The sequence below is a fragment of the Topomyia yanbarensis genome, chromosome 3 (assembly GCF_030247195.1).
Source record: "Topomyia yanbarensis strain Yona2022 chromosome 3, ASM3024719v1, whole genome shotgun sequence".
In the NCBI taxonomy this organism is placed as follows: Eukaryota; Metazoa; Arthropoda; class Insecta; order Diptera; family Culicidae; genus Topomyia; species Topomyia yanbarensis.
In genome coordinates this window covers 87,897,473-87,912,983 of record NC_080672.1, presented here as the reverse complement: position 1 = coordinate 87,912,983, position 15,511 = coordinate 87,897,473, and the positions used below count along the sequence as shown (strand labels likewise).

The window sequence follows — 15,511 nt, the reverse complement described above, 5'->3', positions numbered from 1 at the left end:
ACCGAATTTTGCTGTTCGTCACGATTGGGAGCCTTCTGCACTTTGTACGTATGCGGTCCCTTCCCGTCCTTGGCATTCTGAACGAAACACTTGGACAGATTTAACATTTTGGACACATCCCTAACCGAAGCATTGGGATTCCGCTTAAATGCTTCACTACACGTTTATGATCCTAATCACTAATAGAACTAATAGAACATCCATTTTTCCTTTCATTCGATGCTCAGAGTTTGGCAGTAACGTTTAGTCACACGACTCACCGTTGGCTGCACGATTCCGAGTTGTTTTCCGATGTCCCGTTGAGAGAGTTGGGGATTTTCCAGGTGCTTGCACAAAATTGATTCGCGACGTTACTTTTCGGGTGACTCCATTTTTTATAATTTTCGTAAACCTAACAGTGATGAAAATACCGTGTTAACAATACACTCTAAACTAATGCTACCCATATTTTCAAGAGAAAATTCTCTATGGGTTATTTTCTACAACGTATTTTTCGTGATGCAATTTGATGTGGGACACCCTTTATATAAAGGGAAGCCATAAACTGATCGAGTTGTACTGTATGAATGTTCAAACTCCGACTGCAGTTTGGTATTTTCAAATCAACTTTAAGAGATTTACCACCGGCCATTTTAATGAAGCATGGCAGGAAATATCCACCCGATTGTCATTTATTGGAAAAGTAACATATCCAACAGAAATAAAGACATCCGAAAATTGTAGGCCGTAAAATTTTAGTTGGCTTCTGCCTACCAACCATATCCCACCAGGGTCATCCGCCAGCAGCTAATTGAACAACGGGAGGAGGCCAAACTCTCGTTTGCATTTCAACAAACCATAGCTCGGTCAGTTAGTTAGTCCCAACCTTCAAAACCCCTTGCGCTCGCGAGAAGAAGGCTGAAAAGCAGTAGAAAAAATTAAAACCGCCAACTAACCCAGACCTCAGGGCGGATTTTCTGCATGCTATTAACCGAACGCAAATTAATGACATATTCGGAACGCCGAATTTATGACGTCTCGTAAACATATTTATTAGCGAGCTTGCTGATGGTTCCCACTTTACTGCCACGGAACCAATAAGCGAATTCCGATCCGGCTGAGCTGGGATGAAATATGCTAATTTAGATGGAAAGTCGCGAAATGTTTAGCAGCCTATTTGAAAATAGTGACAGCCGAAGATGAATAGAGGAGAAATCGGAATGTGTTGGTAATTTGGGGGTTTCAAAACAGAAGCATTAGAATGATGAACGATTAGCTATTTCGAGCAAATTTTTCCCACGCAAAAAAATGTGCACTTACGATATCATGATTTGGTAAAAAAAAAAATTTTCTGCGTCGTCGCACGTTGTGGCAATTTACTTCATGGGTCATTTCGTTGCGAAAGGCCTTCTCCCCTTTATCGATTTACCGTCCCGGTCATTCTTGTTATACATTGGATGTCATCTTCCTCGACGAACACTAGAACCCACTCTCTGAACTATTGCAGTGCAATCAACAGGTGAGTGGGCCAATTCCACTTTAATAGCGGCGGCCAGGGGGAAGATAAGATCAAAGTGCATCCTATGGGGCACATAACTCACTTTGCAAAGGCCGACATCCTCGGTGGCAGTAGTGCCAGCATAACGACAGTACATATATATGAGTTTCCTCAATTAGCATCGGTACGGTGATGGCTAGTTGTGCAACTGCAGCTCACACCTCAAACAAATGCCATTAGTTAGTTGTTGCCGTAGGTTCGTAGGGATCCCCTGCTACCATCACCACCACCTTCCTCGTCAAATGCTGATGATGTTGAAGAAAGATGATGCCGTGCTTCATATACCTACGCGTAACAGTAACTGTTCACACCTCCAGTCCTGGATTATTACCTAAATTATAGCCGGGTGCAATGGGCGGCGTTTTACAAAGGGCAAAGCTGAAGATATTAACTATTAAAAATCACTTCCTCAGACATAAACCTACATAGCTCTGTCTTAGCTTATCGCTGCGGTTACTACGAAATGACAAACGCTTCTTGTCAGCTATTAATTAAAATTGCATTTCCAATGGGGTCATTATTCAGAGAAATGGGTGCTACTCAGGTCCATTAAGTCAATGCCCCGCAACGCTGTTTAAGTCTGAGTTAATTTAAATGTAATATTTTTAAAAGAAATGGTCATTTTGAATAATTTTTCAATAAGTTGAGCATATATTAATAGGTAATATTTTGAACTTCTCTACATAAATAATCCAAACCCATAAGGAAATAACTATAAAATGAAATGATTATTATTCACACGTGTGGTCTCTCAAATATGTAAGAGTTGAATTCAATCAGCATTATCAAAAATTCAACTGAATGTTAATTAATTTTGCTGCATAAAACATTGCTGTACTGCTGCGCAGCGAATTCGTCGGGAATTACCGCAAATTTTGCAATGCAGTAAGACGATGTTTAACGCAGTTGGGATGCAGGAAATAGACATTTACCGGTATTACCGCTACCGCACTTTTCAATGTTCGTGTATTCTTGCCTCTTTTTTCGCCTTCAATGTTCGTGTATTCCTGTCTCTTTTTTAGCCTTGCTGCATCAATTTTTTCGTTGGGAAGGGGAGGGGGGTTCGTGGTGCTTTCGTTGGACCTCTTTCTTTTGCTCGCGAGTTTTCCACGGCATCCTCGGAGCCTCACTTGCTCCGTGAAACGGCTCCACCATTGAGCGATTTAACTCCGGGCTCTTCTCTTGCCTTTCACCTCGTCCCAGTGAGCCGTTTAGCTCCTGATTACATAAGCCATTTAGCTTCTCTTTCCTGTGCTCGTCTTATTTACTGAAACTTTCGGCTCTCTTGTGCCATTCAGCACAACAACTTCTAGAGTCCTTTGGCTCCCTGTCCGGAACCATTCAGCAGCTTTAGGTTCTTTGTCTCCCTTCTCGCGCCATTTAACACCACTTCCTCGATGAGCCATTCAGCTCCCTTCTTGTTCGCGAACTACTCGGTCTAGTCCCCGATGACGGACCTAGCCTTCTCCAGCGTAAAATTCCCCAGCGCGAGAAGTTCTCTCGAAACCGAGCGAACCAGCCAGGTGCCATGCTACGTTTGGCGATTCCAATGGAGCTGGTACCCTAACTACCTGCTACTGGTGGTGTCGCGGTCTACTCGGTCTAGTCCCCGGCGATAACTCTAGCTGACGCCGACAGAAAGTTACTCGGCGAACGAAGTTCTCCCGATACTGGGTCAACCGGAAGGTGTCGAGGTCGGTCCGGCGCTTTTTTGGTTCCTTTGCCGCCTCCTCTGCAACTTGGAGAGTATACTCGTCACTACTCTGTTGACAGCGTCCGCGGTATGCTCGACGTGGCACATCTCTTCGACGATACTGTCGACTGTCATAGCGGGCATACCTCTTCCAACTCCTTCAAACCTAGGGCATTAGAAGACCACGTGTTCCGGTGTCTCTCACACGTTTACACGCTCCGGACAAACGGGTGAGGTGACAAAGTATATCCAAATCGATGCAAGTACTTCCGGAAGTATCCGAGCCCGGACAAAAACAGATTCACATGGAAGTTCACCGCTCCATGCATCCTATGCACCCACGCCGATGTGTATTTTTTTACTTGCTGTTAAAGCTTTTATGCCGACCCAGTACACGTTCATTAGTTAGACCGTACTTTATCCATTGTGAACCAGAGTGAGGGACTCTGGACAGAGAACATAACTCTAAACCCTACTCCTCTAACCTCCTCTAAGAGTGCGACATTTTCTTGAACCCCCCAGATTCCAAATGACTACTTCGGAGGCTGGGGGGAGGACTGTGCTCATGCACTTCTCTTAATTCCAGATCTAGCTGGTCGTACTAGTTCGCTGGTCTCATCATCGCCATATCAGTCCTGCACGGCACGATATCGTACATGCGCTCCTCCCTGCGTTGACCAGTTGGATGCCTTTGGCACTACTCGGTGTAGTTCCTGACAGTGGAGCTAGTCAACCTAGACGGAGAATTCCCCGACGAAAGAATGTCTACCGAAACCGTTTGACTGCCGCGTTATTCTTGCTTTGATGCAGTCCGACAGAATGTTCAGCGATTCCGGGTGAAGGATTGCGTCCGGTTCACTGGTGCTCCGACGATTCAATCTGGCAATTCGCTACGCACTATTCGGAATAATCCCCGACGCAGGATCCTTCCTACTCTGACGAAGAGTTCCCTAGCAGTGGACGATCTTCCGAAACCGATGCTACCCAGGCAGATGCCTAAGTCGGTCCTGCGATTCTGGGTGGAGGGTGACTTCCAGTTTGCTGGCGCCCCGACGACCATTTGTCGATGCTACTTCACGATCTACTCGAACTAGTCCTCAGTAGTGAACCTAGCTTACTCCGATGGATAAATTTCCTGACGTTGGAAGTTATCTCGAAACCGTTATTTAGATGCTGGTCGCTTCGGTGCCGAGGTCAGTCTTGCAATTCCAGGTGAAGTATGACTACCGGTTCTCATGTGCCGCGACAGCCTATCTTCGACGATACATGCGCTCAGTCTAGTCCCCAGTAGTGAATCTATCCTACTCCAATCATTCCCATTGATCTCCTTTATCTCTCTTCAGTCAGCCTTGTCGAATACCAAGGGTGGTCCAACGATTTCGTTTGAAGTGTAACTTCCGGTTCATCGGAGCCTCGATGACCCGAAGCGGGGTACCACTACGTTGCTAGTCGTTACTCCTCTCGCCATCTTCGTTGCAACTCTGGCATGATCTGATCGACTGTTCTGTTCACTGCGTCCCATTTTTATTCGTCCGCATACATTTTTTGAACAGTATTGTTCATAGTTCTCATTTCCTTTCGCTCGTGTTCAAATTGCGGGCATTCGAAGATCACCTGCTCAGGCGGCGATCTCGCGTGACCGGCATGACCTGTTCAGATACTTCTTGATGCAGCCATGGCCAGACAAAAACTGTGCCATGTGGAAATGCACTTCACCGTGCGCTCTGTTTACCCACACCGACAGACATAGAATTAGTCGACATCCATCTACCGTTTACAGCGTTATCCCACTGATGTTGCTTAAGGTATCAGCTCGGGCTCGTCTACGGACTCCTATCGTGCCTCGATCCCTATAACATTCGCTATCTCCTTTAAGTAGATGGTTTATGGGAATCCTTTCAGCTATCACGTACTTCATAGAGACTTCCTCTGATTATATAGTTCGATAGACACTAGACACCCGCATGGTCATTAGCCTGAACGTGTTGTTCATCCGAGATCTGTTTCTCATCGTCTGCAGTGCTGTCACACATGCAGATCTTTCGTACCTGAGTGCCGATGTGGAGAAGCTCGCCAGTAGTCGCTATTTACTCCTGCTGATCGCCGAGTTGTTGGGCATGAACCGAGATAGCTCACTTTTACGGCCCTCCCGGATACGTGGTCGATGTATCTATTAAAGCTTAGACGATTATCACTCACTATTCCGCTTTGAGTCGATGTTACACTCTCCGACCGAGATTCTCGCCTGCTGTACTACCTTTCGGTTTCTTAATAAAACCGTCTTGGCTTTGTGGTGAACTAACGCCAGCGTCTTCTCGTGCATACAATTCATGCACACTTCTATGGCGAGTACTTCTACTATCTCTAGGAATTTGCCGATTTCCGGGACACCATGTCGTTCGCAAAACCGACAATCTGCAGCCTCTGGGGAGGTGCAGCTTCAGCACTCCGTTGTGGAACCCTGTGGAACGCTCGCTGTTACTGTTACACTTCTTTTCCGGTATCAGGTTCATAGGTCAGTTGCCTGTTCTGAAAGTAGCTACTCAGAGTCCTACAAACGTAGTCGAAAACTCTCAGTTTGTGCAGCGAGTCGACGATTGTAACCCAACTAGCGCTGTCGAAGACGTTTTTTACGTACAGCGTAACCACATGTTCGCATGGCATCAACAGTGGATCCACCTTTCCGGAAGCCGAACTGCATATTGAACAGGCCATTCTCTTCCTTCGTGTATTTTGTAAATCTCTTAAGGATTACTCTTTCAAGCACCTTGCCGATTGTATCCAGCAGGCATATCGGCCTGTATTCTGAAGGATCTCCAGGGAGCTTGCCTGGCTTCGGCAACAACACCAGCTTTTGTCGTATCCAGATGACGGGGAAGTTACCATCGACGACACACTTTTGCCACGCAATCCTAAACATTTCTGAATTCTGACGGAACCCGTGGTTGAGTGGTAAGCGTCACCGCCACTCATTCCAGTTGGCCTGCGTTCAATTCCAGCCGAGGTCGTTGAGATTTTTCTAAGGTGAAAAAAATCCATGGTCACGTCTTCCCTCGGAAGGGAAGTAAAGCCGTTGGTCCCAGGTCGATGAGTTGATGGATCGATATCTAGTCCAGATAGTGGAGTCACTACTCTGGCGTCGGTAAAGAAGAAATAGAATCCAACTTCTATACTTACTAACAAACATCCTCCTCCCATGATACTTGTGGAGTGCGCAGTTGTATATACGGCTTCTAGCAAATGCAAGGTTCGGACTAACCATTCCTTCCCTTTCCTTCCGCGATCTACATTCGAACCTGGCCGGTACTGATCAATAAACACTTTAGAATTACACCTAATCATAATCTATCTACTTATATTCCCTGTGCAACTTCAGCTAGTCTAGATCGATAACGGAGTAGCAGCCAGGGGTGGTCGCACAAACTCAAGCTCATTAGGATTAGGATTCAGCGCCACGTTGGGGATACCGTTTTGTCCCAAAGCCTTCTTGGTTCTCATCGGCTTTTGCAACCACTATCAGCTCCACGTTGGTTAGCCGAGCTTCTTCTTCGATGCTTCTAAGATGACTCTTATTCTCTCTGGGTACCTATCCGGTGTTACGGGCACTCTCCTTGTCTTCCCTATGGCAAATCCTATGGGCGTCGCCCCACGGATTGTTATTGGCGTTGCGGTAATGTTCCTCTAGGTAAGATTTCTTACTGAGCTTAATTTCCTTGTTAAGTAAAGCTCTTACCACCTTATACGCTGGTCTTAGAGCTGCTCTTTCAGTAACGTATTGGGCTCTTTGCATTCTCCTGCGGGCTCTGTGGCAATATGTATGTAAGTCATCAATCGTCGTGTTCCACGAGAAGATTTTCTCTCTCTTGACTTAATTACATCGCACGCTCTTGCTAATTCAGTTATCACATCATCTGCACTAACGTATAGGTAATCGCACTCAAGCCTCAACGCTTCAACGAAGACTCTATTATGCGGGAGAAGAAATACTTTGTTGTTTTCCACCTCCGCTCATTTGTTTGAGTCACGCGCGTTTCCAACTGCAACTTGCTTCCAATAGTCTACCGGATCGCATGGTGGTTGCTGTTGATGTACTCCTCACACACTCTCCAATTCAAACTTCCTGTCAGCTCGGAGCTGCATGAGGTAACGCCAATATCTGATTCTCGATCCTCCCGGCGGTAGGTACTGGTTGTACCATCATTGGCAAAATCTACATTGAGATTTGCAAAGGCCTCGAGTAGACTACTCTGTAACTTAAGGTTTACCCGACAAGCTTCAGCAGCACGTGACTCGGACTTAGTCGCAGAGTCGGCGCGCCACTAGGCAAACTGGAGGGATTTCGCGGATCTTTTGGTATATAAAACACTAAAATTTCTTAAAGTCTGTAACTTTATTGTATGGTGGTGTATGGTGTTTTGCGTATCACTGGTGGGTTCACTAGTCACTGGTACGTACCGAATTGTAGACTGTGTTGGCAGCTAGATGGAACGGCGAGTGCTCGCTGATCGGTTTCGGTCCGAAATTGCTGTTGACACGATGAACTTCCTGCAAGATGGCGATGACTAATCCTTGGGTGTAGGGTTCGATGCTGGGGTGGTGGGTAAAATGGCGGTCAAAGAAAGGCGTTCTGGGCGAGGTATCCAACAGGCGCTTCCTTCGTTGGCGAGATCGGTTGGCGACGGACGAGACCGACTTTTGCCAGACCGAGAAGGGTTACTCTCCTTGGTAATTAGGGCCTTTGCCCGAGAGTCTTTGTCACTGGTTTTCGTTGGCGACCAGAGGGCTGAAAGCTGGTCCTTTACTGTTAGACGTAGGTGACCGTCGAGTCACCTAGCCAGATGCTTGTGCGGTGTGTCTCCGGGAGTTCGCACCTTCCCAAATTATGGTAGGTATCAAAAGGTCCTGAATGGCTGGTTCACTTGCACTTCATCTTTATATTTTATAAAATTGTATTAAAACTCAAGACACGTCCTACGCACTCGCTCACCTGTATTAAAGTCAACGATAGCGAATTTCAGATGACGGTTCTTGCCCAGTTCCCGAGGAATTGACCTGTGTATGGCCACTGACGATCCCCTTTCCAATCGGGTCCTTTTAATAGCTATAGTCCCACCGGTGTTGTAAAATGTATTTTGGCTGTACTCTGAATCTGTTTTGTGTATATTTTGAGTATATTTTAAGCAACTTGAATGTTTTGATGTTTTAATGTAAATAGCTACAAAAGTGTAGTTTGATTCCTGTAACGTTCGGTTACAACTCTCCCTTGAGTTGGTGAAGTGGCTGCCCCACTCTACTGCCCAAGCGTTGAAATGGCCGGCTATGACGAATGGTCTCCGATCGATAAGCTCGACTGTCAGCTCATCGAATATTTCAGATCGATTCTCCACCGTGTATGCTCCAGCTGCAGAAGAAGACTCCATTGACTTTGACGATTACAATGCCTTCCCTAGTAACAATTTAGGTTTTATGGTAGTTTTATAGCCACTCATAAAACCTAGATTGCACTTGTAGCGTGCTATAAAACTTCAATTGTTACTTGGGTTCATCCGCCTGATAAACCACTTCCTGAAATGAATATGATGTGTGTGTGTGTGTGTGCGTGTATGTGTCAAATATGTTACTCATTTTTCTCAGAGATGACTGGGCAAATGACTTCCGGTTCCGGAGTAAAAGGTTGAAGAGTTTGGTCACACAGCAATTTCCTATATAATTTGGTATCACCAATAATTTGGTGATATCCAAACGGTGTAATATTCAGGTATTAGAATATATGCGATATTACTTGGATTTGTGGATCTAGACTATACTCAGATCTAACTTTTTGTAACGGAGTTTTAGGTTGGTTATTCAGGTCAGAGAGGAATTTCCCATAAAAACCGTTGCAATCGTAATACCTCAGAGGTTTTAAATCTAAAGAAATTGGCATCAGATTACTTCGATTAGCAGATCTAGTTCACTGATGGCACTGATCAAAGATTCTTTGAATTTATTGTCCTTTCTCGACACTTCCGGAAGTCCCGGGTTTCGGGTATATTCCAGAATTAAAATCACATCGATTATTCGATGATGACTGAACTGATTTTTTATAAACCAAGTATCAAATGAAAGGTATAAAATGCGGTTGCGGAGAGTGAGGACTGGCGATCGGAAGTGAAATAAAACACTTCGACAAGGTCTTTTTGTGGAAGTACTTTGCGTCAACAGCTTAGTTTCCAAATGTTGAGCTGTCGGAAACATTTGCGAAGTCGTGTGACGTAACAATGCCGAGGAAAATGGAGCCAAGAAACTACCGGCATTCGGCGGATTGGTGGAACGAAAGGCGTACCACCCTGCGTGCTGGCTGCCTAAAATCCAGAAGACGTGTTCAGAGAGCAAGATTTGAGACAGTTAGTGATGTGTGAAGGTATCCTTCCGGGCGTCTATGGCTGCTTTTAAACGCGAAATAATGCTTAGTAAGCCATATGCCACAGGGAGCTGTGAAGAGAAGTAGACGCTAACTCCTGGGATAACGGTTACCGTGTCGTTATGACCAAGCTCAAGGGTCGACAGCAGAAATGTGCGCTGACAATTTGAAAATTTTCGTGGATGGTCTTTTCCCGAAGCATGACCGCCTACACCATACCATGGTGAAAATCTTCAACGACCAGCTACTTGTAGTGACGAAAAAGATGAAATCGAAGAAAGCTTTCGGTCCGGACGGTATCCCCAACGTGGCATTGAAGACCGCGATCTTGGTGTTGCCGGATATGTTCAGCATAGTTCTATTGAAGTGCGTGGACGAAGGCTACTTCCCAGGGAAATGGAAAATCCAGAAACTAGTGTTGCTGCCAAAACCAGGGAAGCCACCAGGAGATTGACCTATATACCTGCAGGATACTCTTTGTAACTTCTGAAAACGGGTCTTTCTCAACATTCTGACGAATTACGTTGAATATTAAAACGGACTATCGCAGAAACAGCTCAGATTCCGGAAAGGGCTATCGACGGTGGATGCCATCGGCAAAGTTATCGCGAGCACGAAGAAAGACTCGAAGCAATGGAGAAGGGGTAATCGCTACTGCGTCGTAGTAACAAGCAACGTGAAGAACATGTTCAACAGCGCTGGAAGCGGATCGCGGACTATTTGTACAACGTTCTGAGTACTGGTCTACGATACGAACATAAGACAGGGGTCACGGCGGGAGTACCTCTGGCTTCCATATTCGGCCCAACGCTCTGGAATATAATGTCCAATGGAGTGTTAACACAGGAACTGTCCAGAAGAGTTCAGCTCGTCGGTTTTGCACATGGCGTTATACTGATGATAACCGGCGAGACCCTCGACGAAGTTGAGACAACCGTAGACGGTAGAGACAATAGTTAGGCATCGTGGACACCTGGATGGTTGATGCCAAGTTCCAGCTGACTCACCGCAAGACGGAAGCAGTGCATGCCAGTAACTGAAAAAACATCCAGCGTGTCGCGTTCAGCGTCGAGGGACACTCAATTCTACCGATGGGGGTGGGCGTAGCATAGTTGGTGAATCGATTGCCTTGTACGCAGCGCTCCTGGGTTCGAGTCCCGCACATAGGGTTAGAAATTTTTCATAAGAGATTTTTCTAACCCGAAGAGGCGAATGACCTTAAGGATAAAACCTCTATAATCGAAAAAAAATCCACCGATACGTGCGCTGAAGCGCCTGGGTGTGATGGTCGACGATAGGCGGACATGCTTCGTCATCAATTTTCCCGGAGTGTGTGGCCGGGGAGTATATCGAGTCGAACAGCCAAGAGCGGGTCGTTGTGGTGCTAGTGAACTGGAAGTTACGCTCCACCCGGAATTGCTGGACAGATCCTGGAACCTCCTGGCTGGCCCGTTGAGTAGGCTAGGGGACTAGATCGGGTAGATAGGGACGAAGCGGGAAATGGTTTACCGAAACGAACATCGGTATAGGAAGAAATCTATCGCCGGGCAATTCACAATAGGGTATATTCACCGTGGTAAACTATCCGACTATAGCGTGACAAAAATGGAAGCAAAAGCTAACGAAATAGACATCGGTGTCGAGAGATTATTCAGCCGCCGGGGAGCTCGCAATCTAAGTAGAGTAGTTTATCCGAGTAGATCTCGATAAAATTGGCAGCTAAATGGCTCAAGGAAGCTAGTATCGGTCTCGAGAGAAATTTCGCCGTCAGGGAACTCTCAATCGGAGTAGGGTGAGTTCACCAGCGGAGAGCAGGGGAAGAGGTGAGAGTTGAATGGGTCAAAGGTCGAGCAATTTCATGATGCAAGTGAGGCTTCGAGATGGGTCCGAAAAATCGTCTCCACGAAGTAGTACCCTGATATAGTTCTGTGGCGGAGAAAGGCAAGGAAGTAGTAAGGAGTGTTGTTAGTTGTTAGGCACAGCAACCTTGAGAAAGGCAAAAACTAAGTTTTTTTTTCTGATTTGTAAACTTGTTTGACAGGAATATCCGTTGCGTTGAGTTGTACCGATAATGTTGGCGGATTACAGACTGTTTTGGTTAATTGTTGTATTCCATCCTTAGCCACTTGGGTCACTTGCTGAAATATTACACACCAACTTCACTTTTCACTGCTGATCATTTAATAAGAGTTGTGTAGGAAATGGTAAGGAGTTAATACCAATCCAACGCATATTGAAACCATAACAGCATGATATCCTCCTTTGCCGAATTCCCCCATCTCCATCGTTCACAGGAAGGGTAAAGAATAGAGACGAGTTGATGTTTTACCATATCAAAACCCCAAGCAGCCCTGTTGGGAGTATAGTAAACTTCATTCCTGAATATTATTCGTGTGTAGAACAGGGTTACCATATTCACAGATTTTTCTGTAATGTCACAGATTTTTTTCCACAAATTTTGATCATAGATGCTTTTTACATATGGCAGATTTTTGGCATTTTGATGAAAATTTCACAGATTTTTGAAAATATTGTGATTTTCACAGATTTTTTCGAAATTTATTACAGATTTTCACAGATTTTTTCCTGTATTTGTAATCACAGATGGTAAAAAGATGTTTTTGATCGAAACACAGATTTCAATGTGGCATTCCTGGTGTAGCATTCCTCACCTGAAAGCATGAGAATTTCATTGTTTTTTGATCATTTATAACTTTAGGGATTTATCACAAACATTTTCAAAACAACTTTTGCATTGATCAGAAAATTATTCTCCATTGAAGTATGTACATTTTTCCTGATTTTCCATATTCCTTCGTATCACCCTGCTCTTTTTAGGGGGTCCTCTACTCGCGAGGCCTAAAATTGAGCACTTTTTGGAAATAAACTGAAAAGAATCTACTCATTGGATTTAAAAACTTATTTTTTTATTTTGAAGATACATGTTTTGACTTTTAAATTTTACTTTTGAAGGCGAAAAGAAAAAATTCCCGCGACCTTGAAACCTCATTGATGTCATTGATGTTGAAACTGCATGGGTCCCGCTTAAGTAAAGTTGTGGCAAATTGGGTAATCTGTAATCAGAAAACTCCATTTTTTTATAATCATAGTTACGTTGGCTATGTTTTGACGAAAGGGATTTCTTTTATTTTATAATTTGTAAAAGTTATGTAACGATTTGTGAAAATTTCCAATATTTTCGTTATTTTTTGCCCTATTAGGGGCCATAAAATGGAACAAATTGACATTTTGCAAATCCCTCTCGACCAAACATAGTGGTATGTTTTCTGAACAAGTGGAGAAAAATTTTTTGAAATCGGACCAGCACTTCTATAAAAAGTCTTACTTGACCGCTTAAAAAACACTACTTTTGGGAAAACGCGTTTAAAGTTAAAGTACGGTGTATAACTCGATTGTAGTAACTAATTAGATAATCTGCTATACCGGATCTGCAGAGCTCACCTTCCTTGTTGCGCTTAACGCGCGCACCTCTTGGTTCACTAATCTTGATCTTGCTCTAATCTATCAACAGGCCTACACTGTCAAATTTCCGTTAGATCATAAACAGCGTTGGCCGGGATGGATTCCCACTAAATGTAAGCTTGGAATGTGATCAATAATATATAAGCTAATGTGTATTAATTTCCAGGAAATTTGTAACATTCTGGAGGCTCCGGCGAATCAACGTGTATTGCAGGACGGAAACCAGCGAAATTGCGACCTGGAGGTGGGTCGGCACAAAGCAGAATGTGGCGGATGAAGCAACCAAGTGGCAACGTCTGCCGGATCTTGGAAATGACAGTCGATGGTTTAGAAGTCTGGAATTTCTATGGCAAGAACGCAACAACTGGCCAGTCGAGCCATTTACAACTGGAACTACTAAGGAAGAGATACGTTCCCACTTATTTCATCATAGAGTTGTCATGAAACCATGTATCAACGCAGAGTACTTCAGCAACTGGAAACGATTGGTCGGTACAGTAGGCTTCGTGTTTCGATTTCTGGGCAACTGTCGGAGCAAAGTAACGGGGATCCAACGTAATCTCGGCCCCCCATCCAGCATGGAATTACAGCAAGCATCGAACTACCTCTTCAGAGAAGCGCAGAGAGAATCATTTCCAGAAGAAGTAGCCATTCTTTTAAATAGAAATGCTACAACAAAAGCGCTCCCTAAGCAAAGCGCAATATACACGATGAAACCATTCTTAGATGAGAATCAGTTGATGCGAATGTTTGGTAGAATTAGCAGGTGCGAGTATGCCACAATGGACGCGCAGAATCCTGTCGTTCTCCCGAAAAATCATCACATCACGAAGCTACTTGTTCGAGACTACCATGAACGTTTCCATCATTGTAATCATGAAACCGTGATTAACGAACTACGACAGAAATTCAGGATACCGAAACAACGAGTTGCATATCGAAACGTGAGGGCAAACTGTCAGAAATGCAAGAATCAGCGAGCAATTTCCCAGCCCCCTCCGATGGGCGATCTTTCAAAGGTTAGGCTGGCGGCCTTCTACAGACCGTTCACGTTCGTAGGCGTGGATTACTTTGGCCCTATCATGGTAGCGCTGGGGCGAAGATCAGAAAAACGATGGGGCTTACTTGTGACATGCTTGACGACACGAGCAGTGTACATAGAGGTCGCACACACACTAAATGCGGACTCATGTGTTATGGCGATCAGGAATTTTATGGTCAGACGAGGCGTTCCGAATCAAATATTCAGCGACCGTGGCACGAATTTCACGGCAGCAAACAAGGAGCTCGGGGCGACTCTGGCAGAGCTAGATCAGGATAAAATTGTACAGGAAATTGTCGGTCCCAACACTGAATGGTGTTTTATTCCTCCAGCGTCTTCCCACATGGGTGGGTCGTGGGAAAGACTAATCCAATCTGTGAAGCGTAACCTAGAACAAATTCGCCCACGATGCTATCTCAGCGATGAAGCCCTTCGGAATCAGTTGATCGAGATAGAAGGCACAATTAACTCACGTCCACTAACACATGTACCGGCAGATGATCCAGATGCTCCTGTTCTCACGCCAAACCACTTCATTCTGGGTTCATCTAGTGACCTTAAACCGGCCGCTTTACTCGACGATAGTGCTCTGGCGTTGAAACGTTCTTGGCGTAATTCGCAGGTGGAGGCGAACATCTTTTGGCGTCGGTGGGTTCGCGATTACATGCCGAACCTTACAAGGCACACAAAATGGTTCAGCGAGATAAAAGCAATCGAGGTGGGAGACATTGTGGTCATTGTAGATCCAGACCATCCACGGAACTGCTGGCCTAAGGGGCGGATCATCTCCGTGAATAGAGGCAAAGATGGCAAGGTGAGATCAGCGGCCGTCCAAACAGCGATCCGAGGAGTGTATGAACGTCCAGTGGTCAAGCTGGCAGTGCTTGATGTTCGACGCGATGAGCAGGTAAGCCACAACTGTGGCGTACCCGGGGGGAGTGTGACGACCCCTCGGTCAGCGCGACTCACTTTCTGGAGCAATACGATGGACGTTGCAACATCTCATGTGGAGAGTTATATGACGGATTACCGAGCTGTCACTACGGTGACGTACCAGCAGACGATGACTGGCAATATTAATTACTGAAACATTGTAGTTCGACTTGAGGTATAATTTCTTTATTATATTGTTGCTTAAAATTCGTTAGTTAAAAGAATAATTATTTCGAGGTAATTGCCACTAAAATTGAAATGTAAAAAAAATATACCTAACTTAAATTCTTCGATAGCTAGATAATTTGCTATGTCAGTAGAAGTTGGCTTCTGGGCAGATTAGCCTACGGCTGCATACGACAATTATAAATAAATCTAGTGTGAATAACTAGAAGGAGAGAAGTAGTACAGGAAAGGAGG

General features: G+C 44.9%; 1 protein-coding gene across 1 annotated transcript; it reads left to right on the top strand.

Moving 5' to 3' along the window:
• Positions 1–9,853: 9,853 nt before the first annotated feature.
• On the top strand, positions 9,854–15,245 carry LOC131687047 (uncharacterized). The gene is made up of 2 exons (XM_058971083.1): positions 9,854–9,999; positions 13,331–15,245. The coding sequence occupies exons 1-2, from the start codon at positions 9,854–9,856 to the stop codon at positions 15,243–15,245; spliced, it is 2,061 nt and encodes a 686-aa protein (XP_058827066.1).
• Positions 15,246–15,511: the final 266 nt, after the last annotated feature.